At 42.2% G+C, this 18382-nt stretch overlaps 1 protein-coding gene across 4 annotated transcripts in view; it reads right to left on the reverse strand.

Annotated features, from left to right (window-relative positions):
- Window positions 1-18382, reverse strand: part of SEPHS1 (selenophosphate synthetase 1) — a 25282-nt gene continuing 6900 nt past the window's right edge. For all 4 annotated transcript variants that reach the window (XM_061467241.1, XM_061467243.1, XM_061467242.1 and 1 more), the window contains exons 4-9: window positions 13325-13432; window positions 12297-12451; window positions 11407-11497; window positions 8476-8575; window positions 6761-6973; window positions 1-1356 (exon numbers count right to left, since the gene is read on the reverse strand). In XM_061467241.1, the coding sequence (XP_061323225.1) occupies window positions 1142-1356; window positions 6761-6973; window positions 8476-8575; window positions 11407-11497; window positions 12297-12451; window positions 13325-13432 (882 nt within the window). In that variant the 3' untranslated portion in view covers window positions 1-1141. The remainder of the gene's footprint in view (window positions 1357-6760; window positions 6974-8475; window positions 8576-11406; window positions 11498-12296; window positions 12452-13324; window positions 13433-18382) is intronic.

Genomic DNA, 18382 nt, shown 5'->3' on the forward strand with positions numbered 1-18382 from the left:
TACAAGAGCAATAAAAAAAATTAAATATTTATTTTGAATAACAAGCTGAAGTCCAAGCTGCAATGTTGGCAATGTAGATTTTAAACACAGATCACAAAAAGCGTGCAGAAAAATGTATCTGAGCAAAGAACAAAATAATACTAAGGAATTATACTAAACAGCTGCTGATTTTAAAGGAAGAACAAAAAAAAAAAGAAGGCTGGTAATCACTATACAAAATATAAAATGTATTAAACACTACCATCCACAGAACAGAGGTTTATTTTAGTTTGATTATATTTAAAAATTATTTGTGTAGTTATTTATATAGCGACTTGTAAATGAATATTATACAGGAACCTCCTTTTGGTCTGCAAAAACCTTTGTTGCACTATAGCACATCCAATCACATTGCAAAAGAAAGAAAGAATTATTTTTTCCATACTCTCAAGAAAGAAAAAAATCATTGATAATACAGTAAATATTGTCAGGTCTACAAATAATAAAGTTAGAAATTGACTCCTTCTACTCTGAAGTGCTATCCATGCAAAGTCAGCACTTGCTGGTTTAAAGAGAGTGCACTACCAAGCAATGTCCAGGGTTGTGGATGTTCTTGGTAAGACTAAACCTTAAGGAACACCACCAACAAAACCCAAAAGAAATAGAAATAAAAATCAAAGATTGAATGTAATCATGCAACCTTCTTTCTACTGGGTATACCCATGGTGTCACTTCTCAATTTATTGCCTTTCTGGAATATCACTCAAGGCATCAAAATTAGACTTATGATAAATATACATATAATGAAAGGACACAAACTGCTATTTGACACTACTACTGGTAATGTCTGTGCTACGTGAAAGCACCTTTAAAAAGAGCCTATGCGGCAAGAGATAAGTGTCTAAAGATTCAAAATGAATCAACAGTATTGGATAACAATATAATTCTCAACTCAGAAGCTGCCTCAAGATTAGGTGCATCTTCAGTTAATGTAACAGGAAAAAAAGGCAATGGATTTTATTTCATTAATTGTATCCACTCATAAACTGACCGAAGGCCACCAGATGTGCAGACACAACAAGTTTTCTCTTTACAGTTCTTTAAATTGTAGGATGATAAAGGAATAGATCTATTTAAAAACAAAACAGCCATTTCATCTACATTAAGAGGTGGCACCGGGCGTGGGATTCACGTTCTGAGTGGCCACCTGAGGCGCAACTTCGATGATCCGAGGCTTGTCAATGATCCGCGCCGTGCGGTTGCCCTTCTCTACGATGCCAATGATCCATGCTTGGTGGCCTTCGCCGTACTTTGGGGACTTGATCTCTGCACAGAAACGTGCTGCCTGTTCTCGTGGTAAACAGATGAGGAGGCCTCCTGTGAAGGTAAAAAAGAGCATTAAGTGGTCTGATTGCAAAGCATTTTAACCTTGACCTGCCAGATCCCTCTTTTGACAAGCACCTGGTGACTTCAATCTGTCAAACTCCAAGAAAAGACAATGGTGGAAGTCTGAGCTCCTGCTTTACAGAAAGAGGTTTGTGCCTGGATTCACTTTTAGTGGCTATGTAAGTGAAGCCAAACACGCACAAAAGATGTTGGCAAAAGGACACCCTACTGATGCCAACAAATGACATACTGAAACAACATCAGCATTGTGAACTTCCAACAGAGGACTGCAAAGCGCTTCTGCACAGAAGCGTTTTGGGTAAAGGTCATCTTCAGACACCTATAAGCACATACTGGTAGCAGCTGATTCTGCAAGCAATCCTCTTGTCCACAGTGAAACTATTCAGCAGAGTAGGGACTAGTATCAGAGAAGGCAAGAAGCAGAAAATGAAACAGAGGCTTGATCCAGAGCTCCCTTTTGACCCCTTTGTTTCAGAGTTTTCTAACCTTTTTCAGCATTTCCCATGAGATTTTTTCCTCCGAGACAGCTGAATAATATTTGATTTCCTACTGTTTTTCAGAAGCAGCACAATAATCAGGGAGCAAGCTCCCCATTCAGTTGTTAAACCTAACAATGCTTCTATTCCAAAACCAAGAGCACTGAAAAAGGCAGATTGGCAAGTGCATTTACTAGAATGAGTTTCACTGGCAGCTCTGGCACAGACTTGCAGGAGGCTCTGACCACATCATTAGGTGTTTTGGTGCTGCCCTTTATTACAAGAGAATCCTGCTTTTCTCTATCCCTTTTTCACATTTATGCTATGTTGCAAACATGTGAAGCACTGCAACCCAGAGCAGTGATCTCATCTGCAGATGCTTAATTAGAGTTTAATTTGAACTGAAAGAAGGGAGATTCAGATTAGATCTTAGGAAGGTCTTCCTGTGAGGGTGGTGAGGCACTGGTAAAGGTTGCCAAGAGAAGCTGTGGCTGCCCCATCCCTGGCAGTGTTCAAGGACAGGTTGGACACAGAGGCTTGGAGCAACTTGCTCTAGTGGAAGGTGTCCCTGCCCGTGGCAGAGGGTTTGAACTGGATGAGCTTTAAGGTCCCTTCCAACCCAAACCAGTCTGTAATTCTGATTAAAGCTCAAAGCACTGCACAGCTCATGTCTATACACTATGCTATATTCTGACACACAGTAGCCTCTTGTAAGGGATGTTAAACTATCTTCTCCCATTGGAAAACATAGAAGAACTTGGACAAGAGAGAACATTTACACAAACAGGAATTTGGGCACACGCTGAACCTTGCTTACTCTTAAGGAGTTATTTGACCCCAAGTCTTCTGGTCGGGGCAAAGGGCAGATGGGCATCAGCCAGCAGCACAAACGGTGCCATCAGCTCTGAGCCAACCCTGGGGGTGAAAGGGCACCTGCTGAGCCAGCCACCCTAAGCTGGGTGCCACCTCCTCCTCTGTGGCCCCTGGACAGCTTATCATCACCTTGGGCACCTTTATTTTGCTTTTCCAAGCAAACAGTCCTCTCGTAGTGACTAAAGAGACTGTGAGGAAGAAGCAATTACTGAAATGAGAATTGTATATGAGGATGTGTGGAGCTGTGACAGTTATTTTTCAGGTTCTATATGAAGCAAATGGGTGTTCCAACCAGAAAATGCCTCTCTCTTGGAAGACAATGTTTAAGCTACTCCAGATGCAAGACACAAACTGATTGCAAAGGAATTATGTACCCCTGCCATGGAAGGCTCTAAATCAAATTGAAGATAAACTTATGTCATGGTACGAGTCAGGAAAGAGGTTTACAAGTGGTAGTGCAGAGAATGTGCGAACTAGCCAGAAGACAGAAACAGAAGTATGGTGAAAAAGGAAATAAGGAAGAGTACAAGAGTAACCTTCACTCCATTATCTTTTCACCACACACGCTTTTCCTGCTAATTTGCATCACTTGTACACATACCCAGTTAGCATTCTTTGGCAAGGTCAGAAAAAATGCACAAAATCCTAGTTTCCAATCAAGAATCACTTCCCACCCACTGACTGAATCCCACAGCTTGGTCAATAACCCTTATTAAAGGCTGTGGGCTACTCTCAGTGGGCAACAGGATTCCTGTATGTAGGGATTCTAATTATTTTCTGCTAAATTGACCAGTCTCTTTAACCCTTTGGGTAAGTCCTTAAGGTATTGCACTAAGTAGTCTAGCCTATGTTACCGGTGTTCCCAGCTGCTCTGGGTTTTGTCCCCTGGACAACCACAAGAAGTCTTCACCGGTGCAAGGTCAAACCCCCAGGGAGTTTAAGTTGTTGCCTGTGGAAAATGAAGCCCCAGTGTCACTTGCACTGAAGCAAGCAGCAGTTCACGGTGCCACGTTTCTAAGGTCTGCATCAGCCACTGCTGAAGACAAAGCACATGAGCTGTAGACTGAATACACGAATGGCTGTGGCAATTTGAGAGTTGGCTGCATTTTGCTGTTGGGGGCTGGAAGGATGCAGGTACTTGGTGTCTGCCCTCATTTACCTTACTTTTAAAAATGAAGGTTTATTTTTGGGTAAGAGGTTTTGAACATTGCTGTTTTAACAGCTGTTTTGCAAGCAGGGAAGTGGACACTGAAGACTTCAAAAGCAGAACAGACAATTGAAACCAAGTTGTCCTTGCTCCTACTAATGGCTTCCTCCCAAAGTGACTTATGAAAGGATGAGATAATTCCTTGCCTCTTGTCAGGCACTACCACAGCCCTTCTTTTCTACCCATCTGCCTGTTTCCACAAAGTCGGCACAAACACTAAGTTGCTGAGATACTTCTACTACACTAAAAAAGGTGGCTGACACCATTCAACAGCTTCTGAAGTTATCAGGACTGACAAAAATACACACATGTATAAATACCCCACACAGTAACTCTAACTTGTTTCTGCAAATAGCCAGTCTAATACACAGAACTAATTCTTCTGAAACAAACTGCCTGACTGCAGCTTTAGCTATTGCCAGAGAGTTACCTAAAAGAGAGTGTAAAATCATGTAAAATGGCAATCTGAAGAAAATACACCATAAGCAAGAGTGCCTGGAGGATGGAACAGATCACATCATAGATCCTTCCAACACTGACTTTTGTCAACAGGTGCCCAACAAATGTGCACTGAAAAAAAAAACCACACAAGAGTCTTAATATCCAAACTGTTTTCCAGTAAATTTCTCATTGCCTTCCCACTGCTGAAAAACATCTGTTCCCAGATGAAGAAGCCACAGACAGCATTTCTGGAAGTTTAAGCCAATAGCGAAAGAGTGTATGTGTACTGTGGTATGAGTAGCCCTGAGCAGCTCCCCCAGAAGGCATCCTCACAACTGAGTATACAGGCACAGCAAGGCAGATGCTTCATGTAAATCAATCCCAGGACATGAAGTGTGTTAACAGCCCAGGTCTGAGTGCTAAGGAGCCATCCCAGCACACTGTGCCCAAACTAACACACATTGCTGCAATGTGTCAGGCTATCCAGCATAAGCTGAAAGCCTATGGGAATGCACTTACAGAGCTTTCAGAGCAGAGCTATTGCATCCACGTGGCTATGGATCTTTCTAACACTTAGCAGACACAGCCCTGTAACAAATCCCTCCAGCCACCTCTAATGCAAGAAATGCAGCGCTGTGATGAAATCAAATATACATGTTTGAGGCACCCAAAGTTCACAAATGACCAGATATGTCCTGGTTTTCCCATCAGCATCTATGTTGAAACCTGTCAGCACTTCAAAGACACCTCCTGCTCAGTCCCAGAAGAAATTCCAAGTCAGCTGTTTTCCACTTCCAAGTACTCTGCCAGCAGTGCGGACATCCGCGCTGCTTTATATTCCTTCAGTGGAAGGACAGAACTGGATATCCCCAGGGTGCAAGACAGGCAGCTCTGAAGACTGCAGCATTCCATAACCATTCCCATACAAACCTCTGCCACAGCCACTCGTCTGAAAGAGCATCTTGCAATCCCAGATCTGTGCCCATGCTATGTTTTGGACTCCTTGCAACCAACACCAAATGCTACTAGTGCTCTGGTTGTGCAGGCTCCTGGGTAGTAAGAATCTGTCTGGTACTACCAACCTTACTGACGCAGCTTGCCAAAGTGCCACCAGATATTTCTGGTCCCTGCTGACTGACAGTGGATTTGAACTCTTGAAAGGATTCATGTCCCATATCCTATTACACATCATCTGAGCCACACTGTCGCTGTAAGACAGAGTGTCTGTTTAAATACAGATGGCTAAGGAACAGTTCAGCAGATCCTGGTAAGCTGTGTATTCACTAGGGGGGAAGTTTATGGCTCTCACTGTGACGCTTCTTTCCAGATCTTCAGACTGTTTTGCTTCAAGAGGCCCCCTCAGTTGTGAGCTGCAGAGAACTTGGATAACACTTTTGGAGAGCAGGAAGAGGGTGGGGAAATGAGACAAGAGAAAAAGACAGATTTGTTGCTACATCTTCTCCATTTCCCCAAAAGAAGTGAGATTAAACAAGATAAACAAAATAGAACAGGACAGAAGATTCAAGGGAAAGCATAAACACATCCAGGAGAAGACAGTGATCAAGCCAGTTGGCAAAGTGGCCTACACTAATAACAGGGCAATCTCTAACCCATCAGAAGTTCTTATCACCTGATGGTGGCTTAACTGTTTGTCCATACCCCGATTCTCAGTACACATCTGTTGTATTCATTGTCATAGGATCATATTGTGAGTGGCAGCACTTTTAAATAGAGAACTCAAGTGAAACGAGTGGATCAGAGAACAAATTATTTTTCTTTTTTCTTTTCTTTGCTGCGAGTCACAGTCCCTTAATGTCAGATTTCATAAATATAAGGGAAAAAAAAAATATCTATATTCTTGGGTGTCTGTATTCTGTGAACAGAAGCCCCCAGTCACCAAGACTGGTCCATTCAGCACTAAACTTCACACATACCCATAATGAGAACCAAACCCATACTCATCTGGCTGGCAAACCTACTGCAGGTGGCTTTACTGTGGAGAAAAGCCTGTCAGCAGTGCTGGGAATTTCAGCTATTTGCTGTTCTGGAGTTAACAGCTAATATAACAAATCAGGTTTCAAAAGAATTCAGAATCATCACTAACTTCTAACTGCCAAATGTTCTAGATACAGCAAGGGTTTGTGTAATACTGTTTCATAAGGAAGCAGAAGGCATTCAGAATAGGATGGTGGTTTGGAAGTTAGACTGAACAAGTGAATTGTGAACAGTTGTGTGGCTAATAATGCTCATTAGCTTGGCTGTATGCCAAACCAACTGTGGTTTTGAATGCAAAACACATGGTTTGTACATTTGTAAAGTTACTAAATTCTAATGTGGAGGTGTGGGGAAGGAAGAGAGTGGTACAAGTGTCACCTACCCGAAGTCTCCGGACAAGTCCCGTGCATGAGGCCAAACATATTTCCACAAGCCTTACTGACAGCAGCCATCTTAGCAAGAACAGGAAGGTTGTGAATAACGAAGGACACCTCATTTCGCTGCTGCTTGGCAAGGTTCTGTGCATGCCCAAGGATTCCAAACCCTGTAATGTCTGTAGCTGCGTGAGCGTTGAAGGTGTGCATGAGTCCAGCAGCTACAAGAGAGGGAGAGAAAAACCAAAACCAAACCAGAAAGGAAGTTATGAGGCAAAGCAATGCTTCAACAACATTATGCATAGTTTCAATGAAGTTGCATACCTTTAATTCAAATTGGGTTACTGTTTAAATTAATAAAGTAAGTAATCATGGTTGAAGGGAACTGGAGTTCACCAATACTGATTTAACCCATAAAAAAGTTCTATTTAAGGTATTAAATCATGCTGAAAATTCAGCACTGCAGTTATATTTATGAGCATGCTCCATTAGACATGTGCTACTAATTTGTATTAGTCTATAGAACTAGGGATTTGCTGCAGATCCAAAGTTGAGAGCCAGAGAGGTTCTGAGCTCAGCTTTGCTTCAGTAAGGGCAAGGACCAGGTTTATTCGAGTCAGTTCTCTCACATCTCTTCCCCTGCCACTCCATAAAGCCATCACATCAGAACTTAAGTTCTGAACACTTGAGTTTAAAGCTTAAGATCAAATCCTGCAGGTCCTGAGAGAAGGGCCCCAGCTTCCCATCTATGCATTCATGGAATTCCTGGGCATTTACAGCTACAGAGCCCTGGGTGGGAAAAGGGTACCTCTGCATGAAGGACAATGGCTCCTATTAAAAATATTTAAGTATTGTTAAAGGTGCCTGACAAGAGTAAGTGGACAAAACAAAACCAAGAATGTTTTGCCCTTCTTTGCTGCTTCTATATATGTGAGTAGGACCCCAGTTCTTTTCTACAAGACAATCCTGGTCATTTATTTGTCCTGGAATACTTAGAGAAAGAATGAAAAACCAGTGACATGACAACAAATGCCAAATGAAAACTGAATAAAATGGGAGAAGAGCTATTTCATTATCCCTGTTCCTCCAACTGAGAAGTAACGGAACACCTAGTTCAATTCTCCACTCCTCCAAGGGTACTTTGAACAAAGAAGGAAAATCCTGGACTAAAATTTCCAGGATAAAAGCAAACTTAAAAGAAACAAACACACAAACAAAACACCACAAACACCTATGAAAACAGAAGAGGAAAACTCCAAAACCCCCCAACAACCATGTGCTACACATTCCACACTTTGTGAAGCACATGACATAAGAAAATTAAAAAGCAGTAATTTAAATTGAAGTGTACAAAACTGAAAAGCTTTGCCTTTTTTATTCTGAATTTTTCCAATCAGGCCTCACAAGTTCTCCAGGCTCAGAAAATAAGGAACAAATCCAATATATTGCCCTTTAAAACATCCTCTAACTCACTGGGATGTTACTTGCAGCATTCACATGAGTCATAATCATCTCCAGCAGCATTTGTGCTTTTGCTGTGTAATTAAAAGAGGGTGTTTGATTTTAAATTGCTTGCTTCACAAACAGTGAACGACAGAACTATGGGGCAGGAGGGATGAAGTGGCTGTGTCACACTTCCCTGTGGCAATGAAATGGAATTAAGTATGGAACTGGATAAACCCCATCTCCCATTTGCCTCCCCAACACACGCCTCTCTTCTTACCTGTTCTGTTCAGTCGTGCCATATTCATCATCGCCTCCTGGTACGCTAGTTCTACATCTTCTTGCGTTACCACTAGTTTGATTTTATTCCACTTTTCTGGCTAATGGACAAAATAAAGATCATTCTTTTAGATTTGCAGATGTGTATTTTAAAATACACCTTTACCACTTAATATCCCTTCAGCCAAAATGTACTTTTTTAACTCAGCTAAATGTTTGGGTTTTTTTTTTAACTCAGAGGGGCAAAGGTTCATCGGTCAGAGGTGGTGCTCTACTCTGCTGTTCCTAAGCAAAGTGAACTGAAAGATCAATTAGGCACTAAGCTTTCAGCAGCAGAGAGGAGTGGAATACCCTACCCCAGGGCAAAGAACTTCTTCAAAGCAACTTTCTGGCAGCCAAGTAAACAGAACTTTGTGGCTGACGTTGAGATTTGTAATCTCTGGCTTCTTGGGCCTTTAAGGAAAAATTCTTGATCTCCCATCTGGACACTTTGATCAGGAAAGGCCACTGACATCCACAAGTCCAGGTCTGAGGAATGCATACTAAGGCAGGATGTAATTGCTCTAGTGAGTTAGGACTAAGGCAGTTTCATAAACTTCCTTTAATACCAGTTTAATACCAGGATCTCCTTCCACCTATTCTCTGGTGTCTTGTATGGATTCATGTCTCCATCACATTTTAAGCAAAGCTTTTCATCCCAAAAGGGTCTCAGAGCAATTTAGGAACAGGTACCTTTATAAAGGGCAGTTGGTTCGTTGGACCCTGAAGTAATCTCAGATTCAGAATGAAACAAAGTAACCATTTAACTGTTAGAAGCAATACTACAACCTTGTTTAATTTGCTTTTTCTTTTGTACTGGAAATAACAGAGAACTAGAAGTAAGTAAGAATAGGATGTTTGAAGCCACAAGGCCATTCCATAGATATTACAAATGAGCTGCTCAAGGTGGAGGTGGAGGCTGGAAGAGCCACAAACACAGGTAAGATACAAATTAAGCTCCTCTCCACTATAGCAATTACATTCTTTGGTTAGTAAAACGGAAACAAAGGCAGAAAAGTTCATGAAAATCCCTAAACAACTTGTAAAAGCAAGCTTAGATTTCGAAAGAAGGGTCTGTAGAACCCTTTCTGAAGGGGCACAGCACAGCAAGCCCTATCTTGCTTTTTAGCTGAAAGAGGAAAAGGCAAAGGGATGCCAGTCCCCAGCTGTGGCCCAGCTGAATCAATCCAGATCATCAGCCTGGCAGCTGAAACCACAGTGAACAGTTCCATCACCCCCAGCACATCCCTAACCCAGCCCTCAGTGGGGCCCAGCTCCCTGCACACTCTTTGCAGTCTCTTCCTTTGCACCCTACAGCTGCTGCCAGGAACACAGCTGGGGCCTGACTGCAATAATGCTGGCAGCTACCAAGCAAGGAGGGTAAGTTTTGTTTCTTTATGGATCTTCCTTTCACTTGTTACTGGGAGCTCATTTGTTACTGCTCTGGTTAAAAAAACTCAGCTTTTAGGTTGTTTTGGTGTTTGTTTTTTTGTGTTGCAGCCACATCTCTCTACGCTCCAGTTTTCCTTTCTTGCCTATACAAAAACTTGCTGTATTATGGACCTTCTCCCACATACTTTTTAATACCATGTCAAATTCCCTATCAAAATTTGATTTATGGGTGAATTTGTGATGGGTAATTCTAGTTTCACTTTCCCTGCTCTTTCACGGAACAAAGCCAAAAAAAAGGCAGCACAGCTACTCAGAGATTTTCCTACCACAATCAAAGATATATTCTGTTTACATGTAATAAGAGGATTGATTTCCTTGTTGTCCTCATTTATCAGACCAGAAGGTGTTTCTGGTTGACAGTCAAGGAAATTAAAAGTACTTGAAATATGTGGAAATTCAGAATGTCCTTAATTTGCAAGTCTCTTTGTCAGCACAATAACACATATGTTAAGAAGATTATGGCCAGAAAACATACTGTAAAATTGGTGTCTTGTTCTTTCACTTCATTTTCATATCAAGATTATCTGAGGCCCTGATCTTTATATCTGATAGGAAAATGCAGGATTCTGCTGAGGTCAGAATTGCCAGTCTAGGCCCTATGGAGAAGGAGAAAAAGACTTTTTCTTGTTGCTCACACTTCAGACTTCAATGATAGTTTAAGCTGGTTCTTTCCCACTTTTGCCAACACGAGCTGTGTAATTAGAATTCAAATGACAATGTAGTGGCTAACTGCCAAAACTAAGTAGATTCCAGCTCACTCCTCTGCCAGTCTATTGGCTCAGCAGTCCCAAAAGTAGAAAAGATGGATCTTTTTAAAGTGTAAACTGAGCAGTTCTCATCCTGAAGACACATGACTGGGAGCCAGACAACATAAGCAGATGCCAATTTTGCAGTCACTTTTCAGTTCAGTAGTTACATTTTTGCCTGAAGTAACAGATGGAAGTATGTCTATATACATAATGCTGCTAGAAATATTCTTACTGAATGCACAGGGTAATACATGTGAAACGTAGATACATTTCCACATACAGAGGCAGAAAGCCCATGAACACAGACAGCAATCTTAGCCTAATTGACATAAATAAGCTTTTGCCGATTACTTTAGCAGGTGGAGGAGGGCGTAATTTTACCCAGGGTTCCAGTCTGTTGTTCTGTTGATAAACAATGTTGTTTATTACAGCAATACTTGAGAACTAACTAAGAATTAGATGCAATTAAGATTGGCTCACTAACCACAAAACAGCAAACTGCCTTGATTCCAAAGGAACTTTGTATATAAGCAGGTTAGGCTGAGACATTGAGGAAGGAGGAGCAAGACGTGGTAGATCACTCCCTCAGTGTACTTATTACACCACTGAACTTTGCCATTTTGAGGGAATGAAGAAGGTCACCTTTAATTCACACCCCTCTTCCCTAGTTCTTTTTTTTGCAGTGTACTCACAATATCTAGCCACTGGTGAACAGCTACAGCCACTTGTGTTCCCAAGGGTTTAGTTAATACAAGCACATCTCCTGGCACTGCATTGTCTGGCCTGAAAACAAAGAATTCATATATCAATTACACAGTGAGATTCACACACGTTATTAGGAATAAGTGCTGATAGTTATGTTTTCACAGACCCATGTATCTTGTTCCACAGCTAAACTGACTAATGGCAGGATTACACTTTGGGACTCATTGCCATGCACATTATTGAGCAAAATGCTGCAGACTTGTTTAAAAGTGCTAATCTTTCTTGGAATACAAGAATGTTTGCAGTCAGACACATGACATTACATCTTTTCTTTCAGTTTACTGGAGATTTAAGATAGGATAGGGAAAAAGACTGACCTTATTTGGGGCATAAGATAACCAGCACTAGGACCATGAACAAATTCATTTGTGTAGTGTAACATGCCACAGTGGGACGTTCAAAATCAGCTACTGTTAAATGGACACAAAGCTGTAAAGACAGCAATTCTGTAGTTCTCTGCAGCCATTAATAGGCTAATTGGGAGATGGTTTAAAATGGATGTGTAAATATGACAGAAATTTATGTCCAAAACCAGGCTTCAGTACCTTTAAAGGTCAGAAGCATAACTCTCCTGTCAAAAGGAGAATAGGATCAAAAGATACTGGAGGATAGGGAAAAGTAAAAGGACATCCTGTTTAAGAAAGCAAATATGTACACAAGATGCGGTATCTCTTGAGCACTAAGGACAAATGGGAGCAGGAGAAGGGACTGCTTTATTCATCAGGAGACAGATCACAAGATCACAACAGAGTATTTAAAGGATTTTTACTGTATCCCTTCAGGCCAGTGCCTTTGATTGTTTAGTGATTTAACTTACATTATAAATTCATTAGGCTGACAGACTGTCGTGGCCACTCCTCCTAAAACAATCCAGGGATTTAACACTGTTTGGCCACCAGTAACAGATGTTCCTGCCTCTTCTGCTGCATCTTTGAAACCCTGGATAATTAGAGGCATCACTTTGTCTCTTTCCTAGAGATTAAAACAGAAGTCAGAGTTCCATACACAGCAGTACTAGTCATTTCAAGACTGGTTGAGGGCTTTAATCACTGCAGCCAAATAACTCGTGACAGAAAAGCCAGCCCCAAGAAGAGGCTGGCCTCCTGAAAATGGCCATATTACCACACAGAGCTATGGTTTTACAGCTCTATGTAATAGAAATGAAGAGACACTCTTACACTGAAGAAAGAGTCTCCAAAAAGTCACATACAAGTAAAGAAATCAGAGTTCTGGAAACTCAGAACAACTATCCTGCTGTTGTAACCAGGTACAGCCACAGCACTGCAGCACAACGCAGTAAGGCAAAGCTGAACCAAGCTGCATTTAGCCTCCACTAACCAGTGAAGTTTCAACTTACTTCTAAGACTAAACATCCCTTTTTTTCTAGGGCAAAACACATGCCTGTAACTTCCATGGGGAAGAAAAGGAGAAAGCAAAAATAAAAAAAAAAAAAAAGGAAAAAAGAAATTATTTCATTTTTTTCCTGCTTCAGAGAGCTGTTACAGACCATAAGTATCCATCTAGATTGATGGAGGAATTGGTAATCAAATGCTGCACTGGAGCAATATTGTCCTGAATTGACAATGGAGGCAGAGACCCCATTTTGGTGGACATGAAGGTATTAGCAGCAGCAGATTACAATGCCACAAAAAACCCAAGCCTTTAGCAAGTGAAGTCAGAATGTTTATGAGACAAGACCCAAGCTATGAACTGAAACATTCAATAAAACCATCTCTCCTTTAAAAGGGTTCAAATTTTGAGGAGAAAGTACACTGAAGGTAAAGACATTCCAAGATGTTCAGCTGTTTGGGACTTCCTTCAAAAGAAAGTAGTGAAAAATCTTACCCTATCTGTCATTTTATTGCTAATTCCAAGCAGCATCAACATGTTGTCGCATTCTGTGACCCCCATGGCATAAAGGTCACTTAGGACATTGGCACATGCTATCCTTCCCTGGGGAAAAACAAAGACAAAATAAACCTGCAGGAATGTTTGTGGATGTTCAAACACCTGCCAAGAACAACACTCCCAGCTTAACTCTGCACCCTGGGACAGCTGCTTATTCTACATGCTCCCACATTAAGAAACCCAGCCAAGGATGTGGCGTACGATGCATTTTGTGCAATATGCCCACCTAGAAAGTGCAGATACTGGTTTCCTTTACAGGTAAGGAGAAAAGTCGTCCCATGTCTTGGTCAACATACTCTCACCAACTACCTGGGAATCCCACACTGAGGTTAGGGTGGCTGCCTGATTTGGAAAGCTGAAGTTAAGCTTGACAAAGCCTAGCTGTGATAACAAGCTCAGTTTACTTAATCTGATATGTTTCAATTAATTTTATTCCAGCACAGTGGAATTTTATTCAATAGTACACACTGAAGATGACCATTGTATACCATTCACAACTGCTAGGGAGCTAATCCAAGAAGCATACATTGTTGTACCTCTTCCGCACTGGAATACTTAGGAGACAGGGACCTTGAAGGGAAAGCTGTTTGCTCTTCTGCACTACCCTGGAGGCAATGTCTACACTCATGGTTCTAGGAGGGTATTCTTCTTCCTGGAGGATACAGCTGTGCTGCAGCAGGCAGCCACACTGGGGTGTTTTTTATGTCAGGACATCAGTAAGAAGCTGCCTGCAAAGAGAGCATGTGCCAGGCATTGAGGAGCTGAGGGCTCCCAGGAACTGGCCTTGTCACCATGTAGGAGCACACACAGCTACTGAGTGAGGGGCCATATCCATCCCTCACCACTTGAGCAGCGAGGGAAACATCTATTCTGTCACTTGTTCAAGTGACAAGGCTGAATCTTGCTACAACACATACATTTCTGTTCACTTTTCATAGCATCACAGAATTGTTTGGGTTGGAAGGTACCTTAAAGATCATCCAGTTCCAACCCCTGCCACAGGCAGGGACACCTTCCACTAGAGCAGGTTGCTCCAAGCCCCAGTGTCCAACCTGGCCTTGAACACTGCCAGGGATGGGGCAGCCACAGCTTCTCTGGGCACCCTGTGCCAGTGTCTCACCACCTTCACAGGGAAGAATTTCTTCTTGATATCTGATATAAATCTCCCCTCTTTCAGTTTAAAGCCATTCCCCCTTGTCCTCTCACTACATGCCCTTGTAAAATGCTCCTCCCCAGATTTCCTATAGCCCCCCTTTAGGCACTGGGGGCTGCTCTAAAGGCTCCCCATAGCCTTCTCTTCTGCAGGCTGAACAACCCCAGCTCTCTGCCCGTCTCCATAGCAGAGGTGCTCTAACACCCTTCCTCTCTTTTTATGTGTGTAAGCATCACCACTAACAAAAATTGGTCCAAGAGACAGAACTGGTCGTGTGCTGAAGATTCCTCTACAAAGTCATGAAGCTGACAGAACTGAGAAGGCATCACTTGCATCACATGAGCTCAGCTAATCTAATTTTACTGCATTAATGGACCTGAGTCAGGGTTCACTGGGGTGCAAACCCAACATAGACAAGATATCAAGTTTCCTGATGAAGAGAAAGAACTTTCTGGTACAGAATGAGCCCTAGGACATGGCAAGATCATTTTAAAATACAGGACAAATTCTGTTGGGTTATTCTGGAAAACTCCACACATTTTTAGTAAAACTGGTTTAGGTTTACAGCTGCACAACTGGAACCAACATTTGGTATTACCATTATAAATCTGTGCTTTCATGAAGTTCAGAAACAACAGAACCTTGATAACAAACACACATTTATTTGACAGAGTTTGGCCTACAGAAAGATGCTTTACTTGGATGACAAATGGTGGGGTTTGAATCAAAACACATTTCCACCCTCTCCAAAACCCTACAGTCTAATCACACATCCAGGAGTTTTGCATAGAGATTAGTATTTTCAGGCAGTTACCTCACTTGCTGATGACATGAAATAACACCTGCAAATCACAATTAGATATAATCCCAATTTCTTTCATAAATTCAAGAGCTTCCAGTGGCATCAGGGGAATCCCTTCCATTTGGAACTGCAATATGTTTTAATCATTTAAATCTTAAGCTATTAAGACAAGAGAGCTGTGTACTGCAGGTTTGATGGATATTGGCTGTTAAACTCTAGATGTTTAAGAACACTAAAGCCTGGCATCTCCCTTTTCTGGAAGGGGACTATCAGACTGTTCTCAGCTATCTGCAGTATTTACCAAGCAAACTGCTCGTTTATGCCCTCTTAGGAATGACAGATAAGTTTTTGAAACCACACTGACAACAGTGCTCCATTCCAGTAGTAAGAGGTCAGCCTAACACTGCTTTTGCCAACTGGCAAAATCACTATGGAAACAAATACAGGGAGTGCAAGTCTCGAGTCTGAAGAAGCAGAGGGAACAACATACAGCTCTCAAGCAGTGATAAACACAACAGGATTCACACACAGGGGTCAACCTGGCTGGATCCTGCACACTACTGCTTGCTTGGTCCCCTTGGAACACAAGTATTTATGTGCAATACTAAGAACTAAGGGCAAAGGATGAAGTATCAGGCATCCACCCCCCGTCGAGAGTGGAGCTTCTTCTTAAAAGAGCACCAAGAAGGCTCCTGGAATTGAGGGGGAAGGAAGTCCACTCTCAAACCAGCTGGTTTCCTGCTCCTGTACTCTGAAGGTGTCTGACGTGCCACAACCGAGGTCAGTGCCCGTCCTGTTACCAGAGGCTTGATACTTCCTATGAAACCTATTTTCAGTTGCTTTTCATTTTTCCAGTATCAGTCCATTTCAGCTGAACAGTCCTATACTGGATACAGATTTTACGAGTGAACATCCCAGAGATACTCTGCACAACATGGACTGAGTGTTTTCAAGAGCAAAGCCAAAGAGAAAGGGCAAAAGAATGAAGAGGTTTTTGCACATAACTGCAGAACTTTGTTTTAGAACAGGCAATGAGAGTGAGAGAAGGCTGTTTTCTGAAGTAGAAACCTGAAGCTCAGCAGAGTCCACAAGCAGCTCTACCCTCCTCAGCCACAGCACCCTTCTGCCACAGCTTGAGTCCATGTGGACTTTTGGTATTCCCTCCTTGACTCCTCTCCCACGAGCTAGAAAGGCAGATCAGATTGGGAGCTGCAGTTAAGACAGTGTGCACAGAGAAAGGAAGAGACTCTAAACCAGGGAACAGCCTAGAGTTTACTACGTAAGGAAATAGGCTAGAAGAGCAAGGAGCAGAGTGTGGACTGCATAGAGTGATAACAAAAACAAGAGAGTGGTAAGAACAAGCATTGGTCCGGGGGCATCCAGATTGAAAACAGGGAAACCAGGAGCTGGAGGAGCACAGCAGCAGCGGTCTTGTTTTTAAGCGAGGACTGCAGAGCACACCCTTTATACAGCCTGGACAGAAACTCAAAACTTCCAAGTCTCACTATTCCTCTGCTCTCAACAACAATCCATAAAACACATGGCAAACTGTATTTGACTGATGTTGGTCCACCCAAGAATATGGCAATCTATACTGCCCCTAGGTACTCTAGTCCCCAAGACAGAGCGGTCCAAGTAGAGGATTCAGCAGCTCCAACCCTGCTGAATCATCACTGCAGCTGTCAGCAAGGCTTGTGACAGAATCCCTCTTCTCGGCTTTTAAGAAGAAATACACATCTACAAGAAGATTAGGAAGGGACAAGCCACCACACTAAAACGAATGTTGACAAGAATGAAAAGTGGGATTTGAGAGCTAGAAAATACCAAAGTTACAGCTGCTGGTGCATGCGGATCACAGTATAGCCTGTAACTTGATTGCAACCACTAAAACTGGACTAAGGCCAACTTACATTCCACTCCAGCCACACTGGCCTAAACCTCATCTGGGCACAGGCTCATTTATCTACTCCTGCGGCATCTCAAGCCCTTTGTATCTCCAAACAAAACAGCCCTCCCCCTTCACCACAGACTTCTCACGCTGTCCCACACAAGTTTTTGCTACAAGGTGAGAAAAGAGTTTCTCAGCTGATGAATTTGAACAAAGCTCTCCAACAACATATCTATTTATTGTTTTCCAGACAAGTTCCCACATGATATTAAAGCAAGCCACTTGAATCGGGTTTCTCAGGTGAGCTCAAAAACTCTGTACTACAGAAGCCAGCCTGAGTTCTTGGCTGCTCAGTCTGCAGTAAGAGAGCTCCTCTGGAACAGAAACCCAAGGAGCCAGGCTCGCATATGTGCGCAACACCTGGGCAAGCATGCTTAAGAAAGAAAGTCACTCCTGATCTCAAACTGCATGTCTAAAACCTATCCAGTGGGTCTCACAGAACAACCAACTACAGCAAATAAAGCATGCAATCGCATAAGCGGCAGTAAAAGCATGCCTTAAAGCAAAGGAGTCACATCCAAACCACAGGAAACATGAGTTATAGCATTTCTTGACTTTCATTTAACAAACAACTCTTGTAGAATTCTTTACAGCTTTACTAAGTCCTTCCTTTAAAGTTCATTTGTTTCATCATGACCTTCTGTTCAAGTCAATACTGATCACCACCACACATACCACCAAAGAGGAATCTTTACTGAGGCTGACTACTTGAAACGGAGACACAAAAGGAACCAAAGTCCAAGTGCACACGACTTCCAACAAGTTCTTTCAACTTTTTACTGTCTGCAGACAGAGGTAAAATGATGTTCACAAAACACCCTGAAGTTGCCAGGTGTTACTGCCAGCTACTGTCATTTAGGCATTTCCAGTTCTAACACGTTGCCTGGTTGTTTCAGAACCTCAAAAAAAGTCAATTAAAATGTGGTTCTGCTCTTAAGCAGAGTTTACTGTCTGCTGCTTCACAGACAGCTCCTTTTCCTCCTTCTGCACTTTTTCAAGCCAAATCCCACAGAACAACAGATGGAGGGAAATTTGAATTAAAGGTGGCAGTTCTCCCAGCTTTCAACCTATAGAAAGCAGCACTGCAGCATT

This window comes from Pezoporus flaviventris, unplaced genomic scaffold (genome assembly GCF_033815535.1).
Source record: "Pezoporus flaviventris isolate CSIRO_AGI_PZ_B2104156 unplaced genomic scaffold, CSIRO_AGI_Pfla_v1 ptg000045l, whole genome shotgun sequence".
Classification (NCBI taxonomy): Eukaryota; Metazoa; Chordata; class Aves; order Psittaciformes; family Psittacidae; genus Pezoporus; species Pezoporus flaviventris.